The sequence below is a fragment of the Plodia interpunctella genome, chromosome 30 (assembly GCF_027563975.2).
Source record: "Plodia interpunctella isolate USDA-ARS_2022_Savannah chromosome 30, ilPloInte3.2, whole genome shotgun sequence".
Lineage (NCBI taxonomy): Eukaryota > Metazoa > Arthropoda > Insecta > Lepidoptera > Pyralidae > Plodia > Plodia interpunctella.
In genome coordinates, this window is record NC_071323.1 from 2168767 (window position 1) to 2195735 (window position 26969).

The 26969-nt window shown below is 33.8% G+C and overlaps 2 protein-coding genes across 4 annotated transcripts in view; one reads left to right on the forward strand and one right to left on the reverse strand.

Moving 5' to 3' along the window:
- Nucleotides 1–381: 381 nt before the first annotated feature.
- LOC128682516 (uncharacterized) overlaps nt 382–26969 on the reverse strand; it is a 63962-nt gene continuing 37374 nt past the window's right edge. Inside the window, exons 4-5 of one of the 3 annotated variants that reach the window (XM_053767254.2) lie at nt 25982–26206; nt 382–1321 (exon numbers count right to left, since the gene is read on the reverse strand). In XM_053767254.2, the coding sequence (XP_053623229.1) occupies nt 1129–1321; nt 25982–26206 (418 nt within the window). In that variant the 3' untranslated portion in view covers nt 382–1128. The remainder of the gene's footprint in view (nt 1322–25981; nt 26207–26969) is intronic. The other 2 variants (XM_053767256.2, XM_053767255.2) reach the window with 2 other exon arrangements.
- LOC128682517 (uncharacterized) lies at nt 16547–17893 on the forward strand. Its single transcript, XM_053767257.2, has one exon. It carries the CDS (start codon nt 16639–16641, stop codon nt 17782–17784), a length of 1146 nt encoding a protein of 381 aa, XP_053623232.1. The 5' UTR covers nt 16547–16638; the 3' UTR covers nt 17785–17893.

Genomic DNA, 26969 nt, shown 5'->3' on the forward strand with positions numbered 1-26969 from the left:
AGTAATAAATCTCGACATTTCCTATTATCGTGTCTGATTATTTAAATAGGTTTATAAATTTTATTTTTTATCAAGTCGAATAGCCAGATTTCGCTCGAATAGACACAAAGCTTGTAAAAATGATAATATATTTATTATCTTTTAATGAATTATTATGAAAAAAAATATTTAATGATTATAAATTAATAATAATAAATTCATAGCACGTTGCATTTTGGTTCCGGTTAGTGTAAATGCTAAATGCGTTGTTTCAACAAATCGAAGGTAAATAAAAAGACATGTCTAGGTGAGGCAGCTGACAGGCAACAATATCTTTCCCAAGGGTTGACGTCAGGCGTGCGGTTCACAAATCTCAGTCGAAACATCAAAATTTTAAGGTTATTTTTTTATTTTTTACGTCTGACACACGGAGACGAGAGCCGAGATGGTCACCTGATTAATTATCCAGGTCACTGATGTATATTTAAAGTTTGCGTAACAACGATAGCTGAAAGTGATAACTTTTGATTGCCTGAAGTACACTCCACTCAGCCCTTATTACCTACGCATAGAGTTGGCAGTGTAACGTGACATGCGGTTCAGTGTTATCTGAGGATCTCATGGGAGTCGAGACGAAAAATCAATTGTTTTTTTATTACACTCCTATTTTTTCTTACCTGTCCTAGTAATCAATCTTCATAGTAAAAATTGTTAAATTTTATCGAAAATAAATCAATTATATTAGTTCAAACATATAAGTTCTAATAAAGTGAAACATTTATAAAACACGCAAGTAATTTCCTAATAAGTATATTTTAATTTATATTGCTGTAACATCACGAAAAGACATGGTAAGATTGTTTACAATAAGAGTTGTGAGAATAAAATAGACAGTGTTGCCAACACGTATCATGAGGAAACTTTACATTTTTCTTATTTTTTCGAATTCATTACCGTTCGACACTAGACACAAAAGTGTAAATTATTATTAAAAGACTACACTCTGGTAAGAATTTAATTTACACGCCCAATATTTTTTAAATATCCCATAGCGGGGAAAAAACTGACAGATGGGATCGCGTCGCGGTTTTCGGGCTTGCGCCGTGCGCGTGACGTCTACACATAAAGTTATTGCCGATATACAATTTTTCAGTATGGAAGATTGTCCCTCAGGAAGGCTTGTTTTGTATATCCTCGTCGCAAACACTTCCCCCACCACGACCTCTTGGTGCATGCCTTCACCGGTTTGAGCACGAAGCACTTCGTTTGGACAATGTTGAAGAATAGTTTCCCAACCATGTTTGAGACGGATGTGTCAGCTAGTTTCAGGCACGCGCGGAATCTGAAAATTGTTTAGAAAATATATATTAAAAATATAAATAAGAAAAAATATAATGTTTCTCTAAATATTTTATCTTCCAAATTAATACTAACAAATAAAAAACATACTGCTGTAAATAATAACGGGAAATGATAATAAAAGACTTTTTCATAATAATTTATTAATATTGAAATTATCGAGGAACAACGACTAAGAGCAGATGAGAAGTGCGTGTTGGGTTCACTCTAAGTAAGTTAGCAAATCTAGTATAAAAATATTGTAAAAACAAATATAATAACATCAAAATATAATAAACTATTGCACTGCTCATAGGATACTTTTTATCTCAAAGTTCTCACGAGAGCGAGATGCGAAGTTAAGCTAGTGTTTTTATAAACAGTCAACAGTAAAGTTGACCGCTTCGCGATTGGTTTATATTGAGGTCAAATGCACTCAAACCTATAACAAAAAAGCCACTTATCCGACAGCTCAAAAAGCTAAGTTTTTTTACTGGAAAATAACTTCAGTTTTATCTAGCGATCGCGAGTCGCAGTAGCGAGTTTATTTGTCTGACAGATAAACTAAGTTTACAATATGATATTATATTAGGACTTCCTAAACTGACAGATAAACTAACCGCTAGATAAATCTGCCTGAAGTTATTTTCCAATTAGCCCAATCCAACACATATCAAACACAAATTTTAATGCTATCTGTTAGATTTACAATCAGATACTATATGAGCGGTATGTAAAAAAAGGCCCTTTATTAAAACTAAGTATAACCAGAAGAGTAAAGAATTTGAACAGAGACTAAGGTTCATACAAATACGTTTTCGTAGATCCACTACTACAAGCATGCAGCGCCGTCTACTAGTGTACGCGTGCTTGTTGCGTACGAGCCGATGTTATATACTAAATAGATACTCCTAACGCTTTACCATTTCTTAAAAATGTATACTGTCATCTGTCATTGTCAAAAAGTGTGTGTAACTTTGTAAGTAGAAGCGGCGAAATCCAACTTGTATGATACCAATAAAAAATAGTTTTGTGTTTCTCCGGTTTCCCCGGTCGCCAGCCAGTAGACAAGAAGGTTGCGCACGCAACAGCTGTCATATTTCGCGCATTCAGTAAAAATTGACGAATTTTAAAATCATTATTTAACAGATTTTTATTATTCATTATTATTAGCGGAATAAAGTGTAAATAGGTAGTCAAAAAAGATCTAATGATTTGTTTATTTAATTTAAATCTCCTTTGCTAATCCTAATAAAATATGTAACAATTTCGTATGCTCTTTATTTAAACTTTGCCTCTGTTCCGATTCCCTACTCATGTAGTATAGAAGATAGTTAAAGGGTAGACTATAAAATAACAATGGAGGTAATAATAATAACTAATAAAATTTTAAGATGTCGGCCGACGAAATGTGGACGGCACGTAAAAATACTATTATTTTAATGTCCCGATGTGACCCGTAAAAACGTAATATTCAAACTTCAAACTTACTTATGATTATATAGATCTCAACTATGCAAATGCAATATATCTATTAAAGAATCAATATTTGTATATGTATATTATAACATTATTAATAATCACCGGTTATGGACACGCGAATTCGGGCAAACAAAAAAAATCCATCTAATTTATCACATTGTATGGACATTATGAATATTGTTGTGTGGCTGTTGGTCAGTCATTTGAGAGATTTATTATAATAAGAATTGCCTACGTTTATTTGGTTTCATTTTGGCCATTATACAAATTGCGGGGGCATTTTCCCAAATTCAAATTCAAAACTCTTTGTTCAATTTAGGATGATATACATCACTTATTGACGTCAAAATAATACTTAAACTAAGTCTACTGCCGGCTTCCAAAGCGCAGGTGAAGAAGAAGCGGCACAACAAACTTCACCGCAGCATTTTCTCCAAGGACGTCAATTAACAAATAAAGGTCTTATACATTTTACCCGTGTACCAAATTTCATAGGTACCTAACAAACAATCTGGTAGATTTTGCGTGAAAGAATCACAAACATACACACATACCTACATACATTCTCACAAACTTTATCATTTATAATTTAGTAGAATAGGATTCTACATACTTAGCTAAATATACACGAGTAGCTCTTGATTTGTGCTCATGGACTATAGAATTAGATTTATGAAAATATTTATAATTTACGAGTGATCGCACTTTTTTGAAAAACAGAAAAATAATCGCAGCGCCGAAATGAGAAAACGCACAAGTCCACTGAAATCTGTATTCGATCCTTCTTGATAAGATATATGTCAAAGTATAGACTTTTATAGAATAGGGCATATTAAGCAAAGCTCAGCGCAGATGGCGCAACTGGTACAACTAAGGTACACGAACATTGCCAATGGAGGCAAAAAGCGCCAATTTTCAATATTGTTGCAGATTTACGACTAAAAATACCTTTTAAAAAAGGAAAAAGGAAGGGTTTAATGTATTATCCTGAAAATAATAACACTATTTTAGGTTATTCATATCTGATACAACTAAAGATAAAAACAATTTTGAAGAAGAAATCAACAAGACATTGAATAGTACAGTAAATTGGCTTAAATCTGTAAACTTAACAGTAAATTTAACAAAAACAAAAATTATACAGTTTAGAAATTATAATAAGGAACCATATAGTTTAAATATTCACGAAACTAACAAAAAAATTGAAGACGTAAACGAAACAAACTTTTTAGGTGTCAATATTGATTGTAACTTAAATTGGAAATCGCACATAGATAACATTAACAAAACAATATCCAGTTACTGTTACGCTCTTTCGATACTTGCTGAAAGCTCTTCTGCTGCAGTTGCCCGAACTGCATACTTTGGAAATGTTTCTCCTTACCTCACATATGGAATTATCTATTGGGGGAATTCTGTTAATGTAAATTCCACTTTCCTGCTTCAAAAAAGATGTATACGCATAATACATAACTAAACACATTACGAAATATATTTAAAGAAAAGGGCTATTTAACATTAACTAATATATATATATATATATATATATATATATATATATATATATATATATATATATATATATATATATATATATATATATATATATATATATATATATATATACTTGAATTAAGTGTATTTGTTCAAAATAACAAGTTATACTTTAGAAAAAAAATGGATCTCAGAGATAACCAAAGAAATTTATATAAAAATAATTTGTATCTTCCCATTGTAAATAATGAAGTGTATAAAAAAGTGCTTATATTTCTGGAATAAATGTACTTAACCATTTACCTGTAAATATCAAACGTATCCAAAATAGTCACTTATTCAAACTGAAGCTTAAGGTTTGGTTATTAGACCATGTGTTTTATAATTTGGATGAATACTATGAGTATAATACTCGTACCATACGAGAGTAAATAGGTATGTATTCCATAAATAATTATATCGTGTGCAAAGACAAATTACTTATAAGTTCTTCAAACAGTTTAATTTGTAAGTACTGCGCGTACCCATATATAGAAATATAGTATGTGTTATAAGTGTAACATAACGCTAATATTGCATGCCTGTCAGGGTAAACTGTTGAAACTATTGTATTGTATGTGCCACACCTTGTACTACACAGTTACTGCAATAAAGATATTTGAGTTTGAGTTTGAGTTATGTTCTGCATTATTTGGTCAACTGTGGTCGTAAACTGATAAACTTGATTTTGGCTGAAGATCTTACCTGTATGAAGTCCATATTTTAATAAATTTTCATAAGCTATTTTTCGACCGTTTACTGGCTCGAAAATTTGAGGCGTATTACGTACGATTTTTCTCAACATTTCGGGACCCGAATATGCTACATTGTTGTAAATTTTCACAAACGAATGCTTACAAAATGAAAGGTCTAATAAAGTACTATAAAATAAACGTTTTAATCAACATAGAAAAAGGCGGCAAAGCTTTTGTGAACCTAACATACAGTGCTGTACTCTGGCGGGATAAATGTGCAGTAATACTCACTATTAATAAACAATTATTTTGTTGCTGCCTCTTCTCCACGCTATATCTACCTACTCAACAAATATTCTAAATTGCAACGTCCACAAACTTAGAAGAAATAAAATAATAAAAGAAAATTAACTTCTATTTATATCTAATTTATTTTTTAACATTTAACGAACATTTTTTTGTAGTCACACGAATAAATTCCGCCCATCTGTGTTTGGCAATAAAATGGCGCCAAAGCCGTGAATGAATGAATAGTCGACTGTCAATTGCATGCAACTCCGCGAACGATCTAGTCGAAGTCGAGGGTGCTTTTGGGTGCATCTATAAAATAATACCCTATAAACTGTCGTGCCAAGAACCAGAGGTTATCTGATGCAGTTAGCTTTTATTTTGTAACAGCCATATTATACCATAAACGACAGTAAATACAAATCGATATCGATTGTTTATGGGCGCGATTTTAGGTGAATCAAATCAACAAATAAGTTTTAAATCATCTGTAATGTGTTAAGATATTGATTTTTAGATGATGATATTTAATAAATGAAGATATTTTTTGTTAATGTATTTCAATAGTATAAAACAAAGTCGCTTTCCGCTGTCTGTCTGTCCCTATGTATGCTTAGATCTGTAAAACTGCTTATGCAACGGATTTTGATGCGGATTTTTTAATAGATAAGTGATTCAAGAAGGTTTAGGTGAATTTCTTATGGTTTTACCCGAGCGAAGCCGGGATTGGTCGTTCCGAAATGCTAGTAGTTTGTAGCTTTGGTAAACATCATTTAATTTAGAATATGACGTGAAAAAGTGCCTGTGAAGGCCTAATTTCTGAATAAATGATTTGATTTTGATTTGATTTTGAATTTGATAACCCGAAACTTGTAAATATTTAACCCCGGTGCACAGCTAATTTAAATAAAAATATATTTATACATTGTAATGACAGATGACAAATGTCACCCTGAATATTCAGTTTCCTGCCATTTATGACTGAAGTTATAAAATTGTGATTGCAGACTAGCCGCCGGCACAGATAATAAAAGATGGTCAGTTATTAAATCCTAAGTATTCTATATAAACGCCTACTAGTAAAATAGGTATGCATTTTACGACCAATAAATTAAATATGCTTGCCATATCTATAAATGCTGACGAATTTCGCTCGAAGGATATGTTTTAATACATTTTTACCTAGAAAATATAAAGTCACTATTTTCTAATGTCAAAAACAAAAAACAGGTCAAGTAGGAGTTGAACTCGCGTGATGAGGGTTCCGTGCAATTTATAGAATTCTTATACTTAGGTTTTCCTATAATCTATAGGCAATGAACTACCTATATTTTGTAATATAATCAAAATTTTAGGCTCAATAGTTTCAGGAACATGAATGGTAAATTTTCATCTTTTTTCACGAATAACAATTAAAATATTTATTTTAATTGATAATAAAATCTATATTTGAGATCCTCATATCGAGTCCTTTTATTTGATATAGTTAGCAAATCTTTTTTTAAATTTCCTACTTAAAATTAAATGATACACACGAAAATTACCTTATTTGAAAAAAAATAATACTATGCACATCTGTGATTGGGCCATTAGGGATACACCATATTACCAAATTTCACCCGATTTGGTCTAGTAGACTTGGAACAAATTGGCTGTGACAGACGTACGGACAGACAGAATCACGTTTTTTATTTTTATTTTTGTATGGAACCCTAAAAATTACATGGACTTTGTGTGACAGTGATCTGCTGTGACGTCACGACACTTGGAGTCAGATTGCATTACATTGTATGCACTTTAAAGAGAACAAGAAATAGTATGTAAATTACGTAATTTATAAAACTGATCAATTAAAGTGACATTTAATTATTGTATTTGGTTGTTTAAATTCCTTTATGTATTTAAGTATTATTTATTTATTTACCCAGTCAAGTGGCCATTTATAATAAACTAGTTGCGCCCCGGGGCTTCGCTCCCGTGGGAATTATGCGATAAAAGTACCCTATGTGTTATTCCAGGTTATATTCTACCCGTGAACCAAATTTCATAACAATCCGTTCAGTAGATTTTACGTGAAAGAGTAACATACACACACACATACATCCTCACAAACTTTCGCATTTATGATTTTAGTAGGATGTTAAATTGAAATGAAAATATATTACTATTTACACTAATTGAAATAAAACTAGCGGCCCGTCCCGGCTTCGCTCGGGTTTAACCATAATAAATAATACACCTAAAACTTCGACACTATCTATTGTTGAAAACCGTACAAAGATATGTCCGGTAGTTTTTGAGTAACGCGTTCAGAGAGACGCGATAGGGGGATTTTTTATAAGGTGTGCCAGTGCCGGTTATGTGCAACGTTATCCATATTGGACATGAAAAATGTTGTCAGCAATTATTTGAAAGTGGCATTTGAATATCTCAGAAGGCCTACCACGAAATACGTGTATATACATGTAGCACGTTACTAACTTGATGATTATGGGTCACGATGGAAAATTTACTTTTTCGTCTTGGATGTTTATCTATAAACATATGTAGTTATAAAGTATAGTATCGTTGAGTTAGTATCCCATAACACACAAGTCTCGAACTTACTTTGGGGCTTGGGGCTAGCTCAATCTGTGTAATTTGTCCTATTTTTTATTTAATATATTTATTTATTTACCAACATCCACGGTATCCCATAACACACAAGTCTCGAACTTACTTTGGGGCTTGAGGCTAGCTCAATCTGTGTAATTTGTCCTATTTTTTATTTAAAATATTTATTTATTTACCAACATCCCCGGTATCCCATAACACACAAGTCTCGAACTTACTTTGGGGCTTGGGGCTAGCTCAATCTGTGTAATTTGTCCTATTTTTTATTTAATATATTTATTTATTTACCAACATCCACGGTATCCCATAACACACAAGTCTCGAACTTACTTTGGGGCTTGGGGCTAGCTCAATCTGTGTAATTTGTCCTATTTTTTGTTTAATATATTTATTTATTTACCAACATCCACGGTATCCCATAACACACAAGTCTCGAACTTACTTTGGGGCTTGGGGCTAGGTCAATCTGTGTAATTTGTCCTATTTTTTATTTAATATATTTATTTATTTACCAACATCCACGGTATCCCATAACACACAAGTCTCGAACTTACTTTGGGGCTTGGGGCTAGCTCAATCTGTGTAATTTGTCCTATTTTTTATTTAATATATTTATTTATTTACCAACATCCACGCGCCGTCTCTTTTTCCCATATCGAGTGCGCATAGTGTAAAAAAGAGATAACGTGAGGACGCAATGACGTGCTACGTGTTTTGTGTTTCGTGATACGCCCCACAGGTTTATTTAACTAAGGCGCCACTAGAACGGGTGCCCAAAATGGAATAACATGAATCGGGTCTCCCTTTTTATTTGCGTATTACAAAAACATGATTGCATTTAATTACATGAAATAAGTACAAAATGGTGGATTTAACGCCATATTATTATGGCTATTTCTATCAGTCGACATATGCGTGGCCGTTTTTGGCCATGATGACTGGCAAATTGAACTTCTCGACATCGTTTAAGGCTTAGTCGATGTGTTCATTTGAACACAAGCCATTTGGCTTAACAACTACGAATGCCGACGACCGTGAGAAGTGGAGACGAAAAATAGGAACGCGTACCTTGGGCTCCGACGCTCAACTGATGACGGAAGTTACTCGATAAGACTGTACTCTGTAAGACTGGTAAACATGTATGATGATTCAAATTCGCATTTTTTCTCATCTTAGTTCAATTTTCTGTTTCCCGCTGCGTGTCTCGTCCCGCAAACTTGTCCAATCCCGCTTCCTGCTATGTAGATATCCCCTACCATTTCCTACGTGCTGTCCCATTTTCCATTACGTTTTACGTCCCGGTTTTTTATTAACCACAAACGTAAATTAAACATTTTTTGTATTTACTATTACTGTTATTTATTACAAAAGTAAGTGTGCCAATTTTCAGCTTTTTATCTTGAAAATTGTATTAAGTCCCATACAATCTTTCATCCCTTATTAAGGGGTTGAGGGTTAATTTTCAGAAAAATCTGAAACACGTATGTTGTAAATAACCAAAATCCAAATTTTCAAGTCACTAAGTTCGACGGTGTAGAACTTTCATATTTACAGTTTTTCACCCCTTTCACCCCCTTCGGAGTAGAATTTCCAAAAATCCTCTCTTATAGCTCACCTACATGCCAAATTTCAGCTTCCCGCCCAGCAGTTTCGGGTGTACGTTGTCTGTCAGTCAGTCAGTCAGTCACTCAGTAACAGAAGGAGTTTTATACTGATATATTGATACATACTGCGCCCATCTATATCAGACTTTAATAGATAAAAACAATTTGTTTATATTTTGTTTATATTCTGTTTACACCTTTCTACAAAATTTTAAAGTAAATCGGCTCCGTGGATTGTTATTTTAATTTTCCCACAGGACCCTCCTCATTTTCCGGGATGAAATGTCTACAAGATGTTAACCCGGGATTCTGAGGCATTTTTTATTCATAATTAGTTTTTCAATTATCCTACGGGAACCTGACCATTTACCGGGATGAAATGTATCTAAGATGTTAACCCGGTATATAAGGTACCTACATACCAAATTTCAAGCAAATCGGTCCAATAGATTTCGAGTGATGCGCGTTCAGACAGATAGACAGACAGACAGACAAAAATTTCCAAAACTATATTTTCGTCATCTATATCAATAACTAAGTATATTCCGTGAAGAATTTAAAAAAATATCCAATGTACAAATTTGACCTTTCTTCGATTTTATTATATGTATTAATGATGCTTTTTGACCGCAGCTGAAAGTAATTTATTGTGACGTCAAGGATTATAGAGTCAAAAGCATTTTTCTAATATACTTTAATGAGACCGAAAAAAATGTAAATCTCGTAATTAAAAGGGACATTTAATTATCGTGTTTGATTATTTAAATATCTTAATTCATTTTATATTTTACCCAGTCGAATAGTATCTAATTAGGTACAGTCTATCAAGTGAAGAAATTCAATGAGGTCGCTGTCTCCTGTCGTCTGGCAACACTGCGTGTTTATCAACCAATCTTGACCATTATATTTGGTATTGCCATGGCAGAAAAATGTAGTTTGTTTTAAAATCCGTTATCTTCAGTTTATTGACAAACTGTTAATCTTACTTTACCTTACTGAAAATTTAATCTTTTTATTTAATGAAAAAATAATCCCATCCGCAATATATATATGTCTGTTATGTACTTTTCTAGTACCTTTATATCGTGTTTCAAAACGATTGGGTTAGTGACAGAGGCGGCCCTACCATTGTTGTGCGCCGCCCGGGACCTGCAGGTCAGGGGGGCGCCGCTGGCTTTCAAATGGCCCTTTATTTCTTGACCGAAAGGCTGGTAACAGGTAATTTATAAATACTTAACCCTGATTATTTTCAGCTCTAGCATCTGACTGATAAAGCTTTGTTTGTGTTATATATTAAACGACAGGTGTTAAACTTTTAATTAATTTAATCGTTTAATTTATAACTATGCAACGCGAAAGTTTAAAAGCACTTGTTTTGTGTGTCTTGAAATGGCTTATATCCTTCTCTAAATGTTCAAGTGCAGTTAGGACAGACAATTTCACAACACGCGTTAAATAGCGTTGTAATTGGAATCCTAATCCTTATTCATAATTAATATTATGATAGATAGATTGATAAATGCATTTATTTTTGCCACAATGACATGCACAACATAAAAAAAGAACAGGTATAAAAAAAATAAAAGGGAAAATAGAAAAACACATAAATAATAAATAGTGCAGAGTATTATGAACGCGAAAGTTTGATTGGTTTGTTATCTCTTCATGCTTAATCTGCTCAACCAATATTTTTGATATTTTGGATAAATAAATATAAATATATTAGGACAAATCACACAGATTGAGCTAGCCCCAAAGTAAGTTCGAGACTTGTGTTATGGGATACTAACTCAACGATACTATATTTTATAACAAATACATATATAGATAAACATCCAAGACCCGGGCCAATCAGAAAAAGATAATTTTCCATCATGACCCGACCGAGGATCGAACGCGGGACCTCTCGGTTCAGTGGCAAGAAGCTTACCACTGCGCCACCGAGGTCAAGTAATGGATAAATGTAGTTTGAATTAAGAATAAGGGCATAGGAAGAAGAGAAGACAAGGGCTATTTTATTCCGAAGAAATAACTGTTGCCGTGGAAAATTAACGTGGGGGAAGACAAAAACTAGCAGAATATATTATGGCTATTTGTGTATCCGTTCACACGACACTTTTTTATCGCAGGGCATCGATTATATCGACCTAATAAATTGATTTTTTTAATATTTGTACACCACTTTGGCAGAATACAAAGCACTTTTAAATGTACCAGTTTTATTTATGTACACCTGGTATTTAAACAAACAAATATTTTTGATTTGATTAGAAGCTACATTATTCCTGTTTATAACATAGAGTCCCTATATTGCCAGAGCGAAGCCCCGTTTATATTCCACTAAACATAGCTTCAATTGTATTCAATTCAAAGCATTTATTACAATTCATATTATATTACAATTATTAAATAAACTGTTTACGAAAAGGTACAATATGAACCCTATCGGGAATTTTGTAATATTGAAGAGAGGTTTGGGGGCGCCAAAGTTTAGCTCACACCTGGGGCATAAGATAATCTAGTGCTGGCGCTGGTTACTGAATTTTTAAGGTCCGTGGGAGCCGGCGGTGCCGGCACCCGGCGCACGGGTTAGTAGAAGCTGACAAAGCTTTACTTATTTCGCACTTAACGAACCATTAGAGGTTTTACTCTTTGTATGCACTCAACTTGAGTATAGAGTAATGACGTATATAGAGCCGACATAGTGTTCGAACACCAGCGTGTTGTTCACGTCTATGTGTTGTTTCGGTGGGCCTACGAAGCAATATTAAAGATGAGACGCCCTACTGCTATTTCTCAAACAAAAGTTGTGTTATGATATGCGGGGCTGAGGCAGACGAGTGGGAAAGCGGTTTCGCCATGGCTCCACTCCTTCGGCTCCACTCCGACCTTAACGTGGCCTTTCGTTGTAGCTGTGCACAAGTTGACACACCAGGCCACTTTCAAAGCTTTTCGACACTGTCATAACGATCCAACAATTTTCTTGAGGATGAAATCATTTCCAAATTTATTATATTTTAATTACTTCCCAAATGTAAATACAATTCGACTTGGGGCAAAAATACATTTGTATAAAACGCGATAACTTTTGAACCATTGGCGGAACAACAGTTTTGACGAACCAACCGATTTTGATGAAATTTAAAAGGTATTTTTAAGTTCGTCGGGCAACAAAATCGGGTTAAGCCGTTTTTGAAATATTCACAATTATGTAAAAAAATATTGTGTTCGCTAGTTCGCGGCGAACAACTAGTATTTATAATATATGAAACCTATATACAGTCCCATCTCTTATATTACACTAACATTTGTATTACTCACAATATTCACAACGTGCACGAATACCCGACAGAGGTTGGCGAGAAGAGAGCGCTGATGGTGACTACTTTACCTAACACAGCAATAGACAATATTGTTTTTTTTTAAATTATTGTGCGTCTTGGTAGACGACTAATTTTATATTGTACTAAACAAAAGCTTGTTGACAATACATATTTCACTTGTGTACAATTCCATACAACTCATACGTTCTGTCTGCATAAAATTAGGTTTATACGAGCTTTTAAAAAACGCGGTCTGTAACGAAGTCTGCAGACTCTGAATACAGAAGTTGCTCTGTACGAAATCCGCGGCTCTCACTCTCACACTCGCCCGCTTCATTTGGCAAAGTTCTGGTCAAGCTGCGGTAGGGATGCGACACCATTAGTATCGACTATCGATAGTGTAGCTAAAATATGGTTTGTGCAAGTTTATGAGCAAACATGGGACCAGCGCGCCGAAATGCACCGGATTCAATGACTTATCAATCGATTTTCATATATTTATTTGCTTTGATGGCTCATCCAATCTTTGTGACTTTTCAATGTAATTAAGTATTATGTAATTTATTTATTTTTACTTTATATTTTACCTTCACATTTTTACATTTAATTTTAGACTTATCTCCACATTTGTATATTTAGTTTATTTTTGGCGTTGCAATTATACAGTCAACAGCACATCAACCAACACAAATTCATTGCAAACTCGCTGCTATTGCCGCGCCACAGAGTATCATTTCTGTGGTAAATTGATGTGCTCTTGACTGTACTGTCAATGATTTATTATTTAGTATATTTACGTCATTTTTTGCGTGGTTTGACAGACCGACAATGCCTATCCTACCTATTGCTATCGTTTTAAGTTGCGCAATAAAGTTTAAATAAATAAAAATAATTATAAGATCAATTTATATATAATAATCGTCTTAAACTATCATGTTAATCATTAAGTTTTATTTTAGTTTTTAGGTTGGTAAATATTAATATAAATGCGAAAGTTTGTGAGGATGTAGGTATGTGTGTGTGTGTGTATTTTTATTACCCTTTCAAGAAAAATCTACTGGACGAATTGTTACGAAATTTGGTACACGGTTACAATATAACTTGGAATAACACATAGGATACTTTTTATCCCGAAATTCGCACCGGAGCGGAGCCTCGGGGCGCAGCTTGTTTATATAATACTCTTGTCTATACTATTATTATAAAAAGTAAGCGTTTGTGACTTTGTTAGTAGGTAACATACAAGTTCGAGGCGGGTAATCTCCGAAACTACCGAACTGATTTCAAAAATTATTTCACCATTAGAAAGGTACATTATCCAAGATTGCTATGGGCTATATTTTATATCAAAATTCCCACGGGAGCGAAACCACGGGCAACATCTAGTATTATATAATAAATTTATGTAGGTAAAACTTAACTTAGGATTCCTAAATACATATTTTACACAAATAAAACAGACGGCGACGTGTAAGTGCCTCTTTAAGCATCAACTATTTCATTAAAGTACTTACATAGCGATACTTGTTTTATGTATTTTAACAAATAAATACCTTCTTTCTTAATACTTAGTGGGAAAAACAAACGATATAACCTAAGCCCATCACTAAACCGGCCGAGTAATCCATAAGTGGCTTAGTTACAGTACAGATGCCGTCAAATGCCAACCAATACGGGTCTGAGAACAAAAGAGGGATCAAATATACCCAAAAGAATTAGCGATCGAGTGCGGTTTTTTGTTTTTTCAGCTTCGTTAATACTGGCCAGTGCCCGTATTTGGACGAAGGAAAGCGTCTTGCTCGGCATTTGTTTCAACATTTGAAAAAGGAACATTCGAATGTGTTTTTATAAATGGAACATTCGAATTGCCAGTTCTGCTTTCTCCATGTCGATGCCTACCCTTGGGAGTAGATATAGTTATAATTCCTGTCGGAAATCTATGCCATAGACTTATGCTAAGTAGGAATGGGAAGTGTCACGAGCGTGCTGGCCTTTGTTGCTCTTACTTAGGTAAGTTATTCACGGACGGTACATTACATAGAAATGTAATTGCAAGCATGAAAGCGTGTCGCCAGTTTGAAGTTTGCGTTGAATGAGTGCATTTATTAAAAATGAATAAGAAAAAAAAATATCTTCGAAAATCAAAATATAGTTTTTTATAAATCATTGGAACATTGACAGTGACACTTAAAGGTCCATGCGCACTGAATCCGTAATAGTACTTACTACGTACTCGAAAGATATTAAATACAAAATTAAAAGAATTAGGTCTGTTCTGTATGCACTATATTAGAGCATACACACATATTTGATCTTTAAAATATTACTCGAATCGTTTATATATTAAAAATACTATAATGTCATAACATAGTAGGAGACGCAAATTCGCAACTGTCTGTAAAAGGTGACTAAGTTATAAGCACTGTTTGTAAGTACTTTAAGATCATTGTAACACTTGGTTGGCGAATAAATAATACGAATTTATTCGGTTTTACCATGGGCAATAAATACCCTTAATTACCTTTTAGAAACGAAAATAGTGCTATGTAACAGGTTGTTATAAATACAGGCCTTAAAAGTATTATTATATATAATTTTCATTATTAAAGTATACATTTAAATATGTAATTTATAAATCTACAATAAATCAATTTGTAACACGCAACTATTCCGAAATACGCGGCGTTGGTTAGAAAAATTAAAAGTATGAAATCGACTCCACAAGTATTTTTAACCCCCTTGTTCTTTGAGACGGCGGCGGCCATTTACGCAGGTTGACAGCCATCGATGCCGTTTTCAGCCGAGACGTTTACAAATTCACAGTTGATAGAGCGAGTAATGACTTGGAAATTTAACAAATACAAGGTGGTTTCTCATCAGCTTCGTTTGGTTTTTGGAATGAACATTGTCTCTGTATTTCGGCTCGTTATTTAGTTCAATGAAAATTAATGATTTTTGTTTTTATCAATATTAATACAGGAAAACTGAAAGAGAGCCCAAGAAATTGACTTTAAAACTATACTTGCTATATGATTAATTTTAATTAAAACTCTTCAAAAATAACATTTAAGTATTGTTAAGCTGTTGCTCCTGTTTTTTAGGTACATCTAAATGATGGAGCCGTAGAATTAATAAAATGTGAAGTGTGTCAAGTCTCAAACTACTTACAAGAAAAACACTACATCTAGGTAAATATGTAGATATGTAAAAAAATATATCCTATTTTTATGAAAATTATATTTAGACTGAAGAAGAGAGATTACTTAGAAAATTTAAAAGTATTTATAGGACTTTACAGACAGGAGATGGCGCTACTAGTCTAAACAACATCGGCTCTGTATATTTTAATTTGTAAAAAATATAAACTACACACCTTTTGCCGTGTAATCATTATAAACATTTGCTGTATATCACTAAAAAGCTGTGCAAGTGTTATCCTAGTAAAACAATAACTGTATCAGTGTAATTAATAAAAAGTGTGGTGCCCCTGTTGACTGTATACAAACATTTTTATTTTTTTTATATTAAACGGTGCAGTGCTTACAACATTTACCTTTCAAGCTATTAGTTTTTATCTGGTGAACATTCATACTGTGTGGCATTTCGATATTTATCAAAAAGTGGACAAATTGTGGTTCAACGCTTCGTTAATTTTTAAATTATCGCGTCTCCGTCTATTATTTACGGGACCAGTACCGACATCTATATTTAGTGACTCTTACTACTTTCACCATATTTGGGTGACATCATTACTTCCAAAATAATACGGGCATTCTGCGCAAGATGGCGCCCTCAATAATTTGCGGAAGTTGCTTATTTAAAATTGAAAGTAGACAATATCTTAAATGTTTTTTCTGTTCTAAATACTATGACTTAACTTGTGCTAATGTAAGCGAAAAACGATTTTTCAATACCATGTCATCTGAGCATAAAAAGAACTGGAAATGTATTAAATGTATTAACAATAAAGGTCTTAAGTCTGGTAATTCACCTGCGACGCCACAAACCCTTACAGATGAGCATGATGGATCGATTCATTCTCCTATAGTACCTACTCGAAACATCAACAGGCCCATAGCTAATACTACCCAATTTAAGAGCAATAAAAATCAACAAATTACACCACCTATGGCGCCCCCTATACCTACTGAGCAACACACATTAGAAACGATATTATCTGAGATACGTCTAAATCGGGAAGAAATGCAGGCCACTCGTACTGAAATCCGCGAATTGAGAAGTGCCTTCACTGCTGCAATTGGAAACTGCAACCAGCGTATCGACGAGCTCTTCTTGCGTGTGGAAGCTATCGAAGCCGGTGCGCGGTTGCAGCGAGAATCCCCAGCCGACATGCCAGCCCCTACATCCAGTGAAATTTTAAATTTAGAACAAACAATTGCTACCTTGAAACTAGACATCAATGATCGCGATCAGCAGCTCTTAAACAACGATATAGAAATAGCAGGTATACCTGAATATCCGAACGAACTAGGTATTCACATGGCCATTACTTTATCATCAAAACTGGGCATCTCTCTGGAAGAGCGAGACATAGTAAGCGTCGAACGCGCGGGACCCGTTAAGCCGGCGAGGCCCCTACAGCAGGACAGTGACAGCAAGCGTCCACGGCCTCTCGTCGTGAAGCTGGCACGCCGTGTCCTCCGCGATCAGCTGTTGAATGCAGCACGAGTACGCCGAGGGCTCTCTACGGCAGCTTTAGACTTCTCGACCACTTCTCCCATCTATATCAACGAGCGACTTACCCGCACCAACCGACAACTCTTCTATCAGGCCCGTGCAGAAGCTTCACGTTTACAGTGGAAATACGTATGGACTCGGGACGGAAATATCTTCGTGCGCAAGGAACACGGATCTTCTCGCTATCGTATACGTACTGAAACTGACATAACAAAAATTTTTTGTTCTTAATTTTGTTAGCTCGCCAGATTTGTGTCAGTATAAAATTATCAATTAAGGTAGCGTTCAAAAATACATTAAAATCTTTAAATTACTATTTACACCTTAATCCCATCTCTAAACTGTCAATCCATGCATATACAGACATATTGTTTCACACATTTAACTTTTGTGCAATATTCAATGTTAAGTCAATTACTGTGAATTTTACTTATTTTCTTATTATAATTTTTTTAATATGTTATCTAGTACATAAGTGTAACATTACATTACGCCCTATATATCAAAAAATTATTATTTCTTTTTTAGTCGTACATATAAGCAAAAGTCAATTTCTTATTGATTTGTATGGCAAAGGCACTATGTATTTTTCTTGTATATCTCATTATTATGTCAATTTACTCTCTCTCCCTATATCCCTTAGTCTGATGTCTCTCAACATAATATTATATTCTTTGACTACCTTTATAATCTTACTTATATATGTATTTCCATATACTCGATGTTTTGTACGTATAATTTATACAGCAATCGCAATGTCTAGCCACTTTTCATACTACTCATACATCTCAAAACTGCCTGGAGTTTTTAATCCGCCGTTGAATTTTCTTACTCACAAACTTAATCAATATTGTTCTTATAACAATAATTATATTCACGCGATATACTTAAGTTTATGATGTACAACAAATACTTTAAAGTTGGTCTCTACAATCCAGGCACTTTAGGCACTCACCATGATGAATTAATATTGGCAGCTACTCAACATCAAATTGACATTCTTGCAATAAATGAAACGTGGTTACACATTGATGATAATAGTAAGGCTCCTATTATCCCAGGTTATACGCTTCGCAGTGTCCCTCGTCCTAAAAATATATGTAATGGGGTCGGTGGTGGCCTTGCTTTCTATATCCGTAAGGGAATATATGTTAGGAATTGTGATTTTCCTGCATGTCCTCAAGTAGAACAAATGTGGATAAAATTGAATATCAAAGGTAAAAAGGTAGTTATTGGCACTGCCTATAGACCGCCTCGGTCCAATTATGGGGTGTTCTTAGAGGCTTTAACAGAATCGCTTCAGTATTTCGTAAATTATGATAACATTATCCTCCTCGGGGACTTTAACATAAACCTTTTGGATAAAACATCTCCTGAATCTGCAAAATTGTTAGAATTAATTGAGCTTCTCAATCTAGAACAAGTTGTGAAATCACCAACCCATTTTACCGATCATAGTGCCACTCTTATTGACGTCATCTGCACTGACGCTCGAGTTAGAGATGTGACAATTGACGTTATTGGCAGCAAATTGAGCAACCATGCTCTGATAACATGTGAGTTAAATTTTAAAAAAGATAAACCATGTCCCAAACATATTTCCTATAGACCTATAAAAGACATAGATACTACCTTATTTGAACAAGACTTGAAACTTGTTCCTTGGGATTCTATTAAAGATGCAGATAACGTTAATGAGATGGTATCTACTTTCAATAACACTATACTTCAACTATTTGATAAACATGCACCATTAAAATCAATTGTTATTAGAGATCGTTATTATCCTTGGATAACCGACAATATAAAGTTAATGTTTAAACTTAGAAATGAAGCCCACAAAAGATATTATAAAACTAGGAAAGATAACCATCTTGAATATTACAAAAAACTAAGAAACTATGTGACTTCTGCTATTGAAAGGGAAAAAAAAGCATATTTTGAGTTTTATATCAACAAGAACCTAGATAATCCTAAAATTTTGTGGAAAAACCTTAAATCCAATGTCTTGCCACCCAAACATGAAAACGATTTACCCAATCACATTTCCTCTCCTGAAGAAATAAACAAACACTTTCTTAACCCCTCTCCTAATATTGTTTTGCATCCATCGAATCCTTCGTCTTATAATAACATACCTAAAACAGACGCTACTTTCAAACTTAAATCTGTTAGTTCTGAAATCATCTCTCAAATAGTACATAATCTTAAATCAAATGCTCAAGGAGTTGATCAGATTTCCCTAGACATGATCTTACTAACCCTACCCTATTCTCTTGAATCTATTACCCTCATCATCAATGAATCTATATCTACTTCTATCTTTCCGGATACCTGGAAAACTGCAATTGTCAGACCTCTACCAAAAAATTCAAACCCTCTCACCGTAAATGATCTTCGCCCAATAAGTATCCTTTCAATTCTTTCTAAAATACTAGAAAAGGTAGTGCATTTACAATTAACTGAATTTCTGGAGACCAATCAAATTCTCCCAGAAGCACAGTCAGGATTCAGAAAGAAACATAGTACAGCCACAGCCTTGCTCGACGTTACGAGTAATATCTTAGAAGCCCAAGATAATGGAATGGGCACTTTTCTTGTTCTTCTTGACTTTTCTCGTGCCTTTGATAGCATTGATATACCTCTCTTACTTCACAAGCTATCTTCTTATGGTTTCGAAGCGTCTACTCTCGAGTGGTTTCGAAGCTACCTGTGTGACCGTTCTCAATATGTCAAAATCTACAAAAGTAACGGATCTCCCATGGTTTCGTCTTCATCCCCAGTAAAAAGGGGAGTCCCGCAAGGCTCCATCCTTGGACCTGTGTTGTTCATTCTTTACATGTTAGACATATCTTACTCTATAAAACATGCTAAATTTCATATGTATGCTGACGATCTTCAATTATATATATCATGCAAACCAGATAGTGTTAACTCAGCCGTTACAAAATTAAACAATGATCTTGACCGGTTGAACCAATGGTCTAAACTGAATTTCCTCCACTTAAACCCAAATAAATCCAAGTATATGATACTAGGCACTCAGCACCAATTAAATGAAATTCAATCTCAATCGCCACAATTATACATAAATGGACAGTCTATTACTTCTACTTCAGAAGCTCGTAATCTAGGTCTGTTGATGGACTCTGAACTTCGTTTTCATTCATACATAGTAGAAATTTCCCGTAACTGCTTTTACCGTTTAAAACTTTTATACAAAATAAGAGATTATCTTTGCCTCAAACTTCGTATAAATCTTACTGAATCATTAATTTTGTCAAAATTTAATTACGTTGACTCTGTTTATGGACCGCGACTTTTAGCAAAAACTAAGGCACTCATTCAAAAAGTTCAAAATGCTTGTGCAAGATATTGCTTTAACATTCCACCGCGACAACATGTATCACCCTTCATCAATTCTGCAAAAATGCTAAACATGTCGTCACGCCGCTACATTCATCTATCTACTCTCCTCTTTGGAATTGTTAAATACCGTAAACCCCTATATTTATTAGAAAAGCTAAACTGGTCTTCTAGATCTCGTCTTGGCCTTCTCATTGTTCAGAGTCACAAATTAACAGCTTTTAAAGGTAGTTTCAAGTATGCCGCAGCCAAAATCTGGAACAATTTACCTCCCCCTCTTCGTAATTTGTCATCTGTCACAATATTCCGTAAGCGCATCAAAGAGTTTACTTTATTGCGGCAAATTGAGGGCAATACATTGAATTATTTTTAGGTTCATATTTATACTTTATATATATATATATTTTCCATAACTTCCATGTAATTTATCCTTATTCCTTTTTTTACATTTTTTCCTAAGTCATATGTTTAATCCTATTGTTTTGCTGTTGTTTGTTTTTGTTTGTTTCTGTTTCCGTACATATTAACTTGTTTATTTTGCCACCATACCTACTTTTGTACTTGGTTCCAGCTGAAAATCAGCGCCTTGGCTTGATACCTTGGCACCATGCTGAGCTGGTCGCCATTTCGGCTTACATATTTTATTCGATATTTATTTGTTACTCTTTTGTATGTTTGGATTTTATGTGTTTGCCGAATAAATGATTTCTTTCTTTCTTTCTTTCTTTCTTTCTATTTTTCACGTCATATTTATTACTATGTATTGCAAAAAGAATATTATATATTTTTTTTAAAAAGCTACGAACTATTAGCTCAAGGGAAAGACCACTGCTGACGCTGAGAATCCAAACACTTTTCGCGCCCGAACAACTGTCACTGTCAATAGGCGCCATCTTGTCTTACACAACGTTCCGTTATCGGCACGCTTCGCGGGCTTTATAATGTGTGAATAATGTGATCGGGAGCTAAATACGGTTTGTGACAATACATAAATTATGACGTAGGGGAAGGTGGCCATTGTGGCGGAGATAACTATTTTCTTGTTTATCCGCGTGGAAAGGTCTTTTTATAGTTTACCGACAATGGAAAATGCATTAGCAAGGTAAGCCGTGGACTCATTGGTCGGATTTAGTAGTAGTTTTTGTATAAATAAGTCTTAATTTAGCAGAAAGCAGAAGCAAATAGCCAGTAGATTTTGAGTAGCGACAGGGTTGGGACTTTTGCTTCACTACTTGGTCAGTTCAGTCAGTCTGTCAAGTCAAAACATATTTTTAATTAATGTTTTTAAACTTTTTAAGCAGAAAAGTCAAACAATCCTTGTGATTTTCAAACAGAAAATAAAAAACGATGTATTTACAAAGTAATTTACTCATACTCACTCATAGCAAATAATTTACTCAATATTCTAAATAATAATTTATTGTTTTACACTTTGTTTATCTTCTTAAAAAGGCCTACAAAAACCTTGTTGCATTTGATTAACCTTTTTTTAATTTTGTCTATAATATTATTATATTATTATAAGTAGGTACATAAAAGTATATAAAATAATCCTACGCGGATTGGTTGATTAACCGACTGCAAATACAGCCGGGAATTTCGGGAATTCGAATTTAAATTCGAAAACTAAACTTAAAAACATAAAGTCATAAAAACAACAATTTAATCTACGGAAACTATTTTAACTGGGTGTTTATGGTCCAAATCGATAAGTATAAAAAGATGTTTTTTGTACTCAACAGCGGACCACGGTCAGAATAGATCGGTTCATTCGATAAGTTAGTTTTTTTTTCTTTGGCTACGCTCGCTCTAAACTAAATATACCTATTTATTTATATTAAATTTAACCTGGATAGTTAACAGAGTTCAATAATGCAATGCATCATAATTTATCTCAGTTTTTAGCACAGATGAAAAAGAAAAAAATAATAAGAATGACATTCTATTTTTTCTTTTATTTGCTACTAGCGCTAGCTACAACTTAGCGAACAACATAATTTGACATATTACATGCTAAAAACACAAATTTTTATTAAAATTCATATTTGTTCTTCATATCAATCTTATTTATTTTTTGTTAAAACTTTACAAAAAATTCTATCAATCAATCAATCAATTCATTTATTTGCATAAAATGTAGGTACAAAAGGTTTAGATCGTAATAATATGTCCCATATACATTTTACCTCTTGCGGAGGTATGCCAAATTGTTAAAGATATGTATGCTTTAGATAAAATAGATATATTTAAGACAATTGTGATAATTCTTACACTGTAACAATGCTGTTGGATACGAACCTTTGAAATGGTTGGAAAAATTATTGCATTAAAAAATAACAAAATAAGCTTATCATCGTTAAAACTAAGGTCATCACCATAAAGTTAATATTTGAGGTGTCTGTCGATCAAAAATAGCTTTTTTCGCTAAGATATTACTCAATCGTAACGTCACGTTCGAGTGCCATTTAGTGAGCATTTGGACGAGTCCAAAAATTTGTGATTTTTACTTTTGTCATATCTTTGAAAGCATTGTCATTATCACAGTATTTTTTTCACTGGTGTTTCTAATGATATAAAGGCCTTCGAATAGTCATCAAAATAAAGAAAATATCATCTACCCTATTTGCGTAAATTTGAAAATTTTGTAGCATTAGTATACAAATGCTACAAAATTTTCATACGCAAATAATATAATATACAAAATTTTCAATTGCAATAGCTGGTATTGCGCACTGATATCTAAATGTATAATTTAATCTCATTAAGAACAAAGACTAAGATTTAAAATGCTGGAATCATGTCGCATCCTGATTTTGTCTTCGTTTTTTTTTTTACTTATAGACAATTATCACTTTGTGATATGTCTCCATCGAAACAAACAGACAGTGAGGCGGTGTTTTAAATTTATGAGCACCAATTAGGGCGATATCATCCCAGTTTAATATGCTCGTTCTTATAAAACCGTGGAAACGGTATACGTTTTGCTATAACACATTCATATCATCTTTATTATAATTACTAGATGTTGCCCGGGACTTCGCTCCCGTGGGAATTTTGATATAAAATATAGCCTATAGCAATCTTGGATAATGTACCTTACTAATGGTGAATAATTTTTGAAATCGGTTCGGTAGTTTCGGAGATTACCCGCCTCAAAAACACACAGTTTTATCTAGCGATTGCGAGTTGCAGTAGCGAGTTTACCTATCTGTCTGACAGATAAACTAAGTTTACAATTTGATATTATATTAGGACATCCTAAACTGACAGATAAACTAACCGCTAGATAAATCTGCCTGAAGTTATTTTCCAATTAGCCCAATCCAACACATACGAAACACACTTAAGTATTTCATACGTGTTGGATTGGGCTTAGATCTTAAACATCGCAATCGATTTTAATGTAAGTTTTTTCAATTGTAATCAAAATCTTGTATAAGGCCTAATTCTACAAGATTAAAGTATTAATTTAAGCATATAGGATTTTTATCAACATTACATTACATTATATTACATACTTACAAATTTGTAATAAGCATAAATAATATCAACAAAATTAAAAAAAAATAATCAAATGTGTAATAAAAATATTAAAAGTCTACTCCACGCCATTCCATGTTCTATTCCAATTCCAAGCCTTTTCGACATCATCGAGTCTGTCTGTCTTTTTTTATCTTTTATTTCATTTTATAATACTCATTTATTTTTAACACGCCTAGCGGCCAGGAAATGGTGCTTTAACATAAATTAATTTGTTATTGTAATAATTATTTAGAGACTGTACAATTACTGTGGTGTTTTAATAAATCATTTGTCATGCTCTCTCTTATCTGAGCGATTTCCAAGATTATTCCTAATAAATTTATTTATATACATAATAAAGTTATTTATATACAATTAATAAAAATCCTAAGCTACTATATACATACAGCTAAAATAAATTAAAACTAATAAAAACAAATTATTAAAAAAAATACAATATTTATATTATATATTTACAAAAATGTCAGTCCCTGCAATTCGTTACCTTGAGGTAACGTGCCCGAACGGCTGACAGCATCGCCACGTTGAATGGCAATGCTTAATCTCTGGCCTAGATATATGCCAGCCTTTTTGTCACCTGTTTGGATTTTAGTGGAGATGGTCTTGTATAATTTGTGGGCTGAAGGCCCCCACGGCCCCAATGTCTTACACCCAAACGGCTCAAATATGTAATTGTCAATATTGGCATATTATACGTAATATATATATAGTTTATTCCTACTTACATATGATATTACGATTGCATTATTTTATATCGTTTCTCTCTCTATGTCCTTATTAAAAGTTTTTTTTCGTGTAGTTCATTTATACGTATATTTTTTCCTTTCGTCAGCACTGGATCACAATCGTAATATGTTTCAGTATACGTTATACTTACATTGTTACATTACTGATTAAAAATTATACATAAATTTATATTTCAAAAATGGGAAGCCCTTCTGGCATAATAGGGACCAACACTGTTTGAATGAGTTTCTTTCGGCATTTCTTCTCAGCAGTGGTCGTTCCGAAATGCTAGTAGTTTGTAGCTTTGGTAAATATCATTTAATTTAGAATATGACGAGAAAAAGTGCCTGTGAAGGCCTAATTTCTGAATAAATTATTTGATTCTGATCTCCTCTGAGAATTTTCCCGGTTTTTTATTTCCCACTGAATGTAAAAAAAATAATACTTTACTTTGCCACACCTAGAACCCCGGAATCGATCACCGTGCGCCTGCGACATTTTTATGCCACGTCAGCACCACACTGTCGCCGAACGGACACACGCCGACGCGAATGCGTAAACATTGCGTAGTTAGTATTAGTGATTGTGAACCAAATCCACCAAAATTTGGCAAACTGTTCGACGACAGTGTGGAGCCGGCATTATACTATATAATAATGATATTATACTATGTAGTGATAGTGATTATTCATATGTAATAATAATGTAGTGATAGTGTGTGTCAATGCATGTGTAAACAAATAAACATTTTTTTCTATAAAGTCATCTAGTTCCACCTAAAACGACCACTAACCTTTCATCGCAACGGCAGTGCATCAGCGTGTTAACTCGCCAGTTGTAAATTCCATATTTCTTTTCCATACCACCAATCCAAAATGGACATCTCAGGTCGTGAACGCGGCAACACCGGTCGGTTCTCGTGTACCCTCCGAGCTGAGAGTACCTCGTGGCAGAAAAACCTTTGCCACACCATTTTGTGCCGGGGACTCTTAAAACCTCCATTGCGTCTCGTTTCGGTCTGTCAAATAGTATACACGTTGGCATGTGGCGCGAAATACTATAGTAACATAACCTCTTTCGTGTTCCAAATTTAAACATATTCCATAGACAAAAAATTGCATTTTTTACACGTGATTAGTTTTTAAAATTGCTGACAATATTTTGTATTTGATGTGATGTTGTTAATTAAGTATGTACTTAATACATTATTTATAAGTTGATCGTTACGCTTAGCTTACCTAGTTGCCAAACGATAATAATATAGGATGATCATAATGATATATTAATAACTAACATATATGTATACGACAATATCTTGGCAAAAAATGGCGACTTAAATGTTTTGGTTCTTATAAATATCGTATTTTGCACAAACATATAATTCTCTGTATACAGTGCCATACAGTGCAATGCAATGGTTGACTGATTATGTAGGTTCCACACTATCGCCGAACTCGGACATATGCCGACGCGAATACATGAACATTGCGAAGTTTGTACTGAGCGGGTGCCTGAATTTTTATTTACCGCAATGAGAAATCAGCAATATATACCGAATCCAGTTTCGCGAACTATTCGCGGATAATGTGAACCAGTATTAGATAATGTTTTTTTAAGGTAATGCTAAGCCTCTAGATTGTTTTAAGTGCAACAAAATTAAATTTAAAAAAAAATAAGACATCTTGTAAAACACTCCTATTAGTTAATAGAGTTTAAGAATATTTAGTCGTATTAAAATTGTATATACCTACGGCTTTCCCATACTAAATAGTACTTAGTTA

Excerpts from the sequence above, each read along its gene's own strand:
- LOC128682517 (XM_053767257.2), top strand. The coding sequence starts at position 16,639 with ATGGCGCCCTCAATAATTTGCGGAAGTTGCTTATTTAAAATTGAAAGT.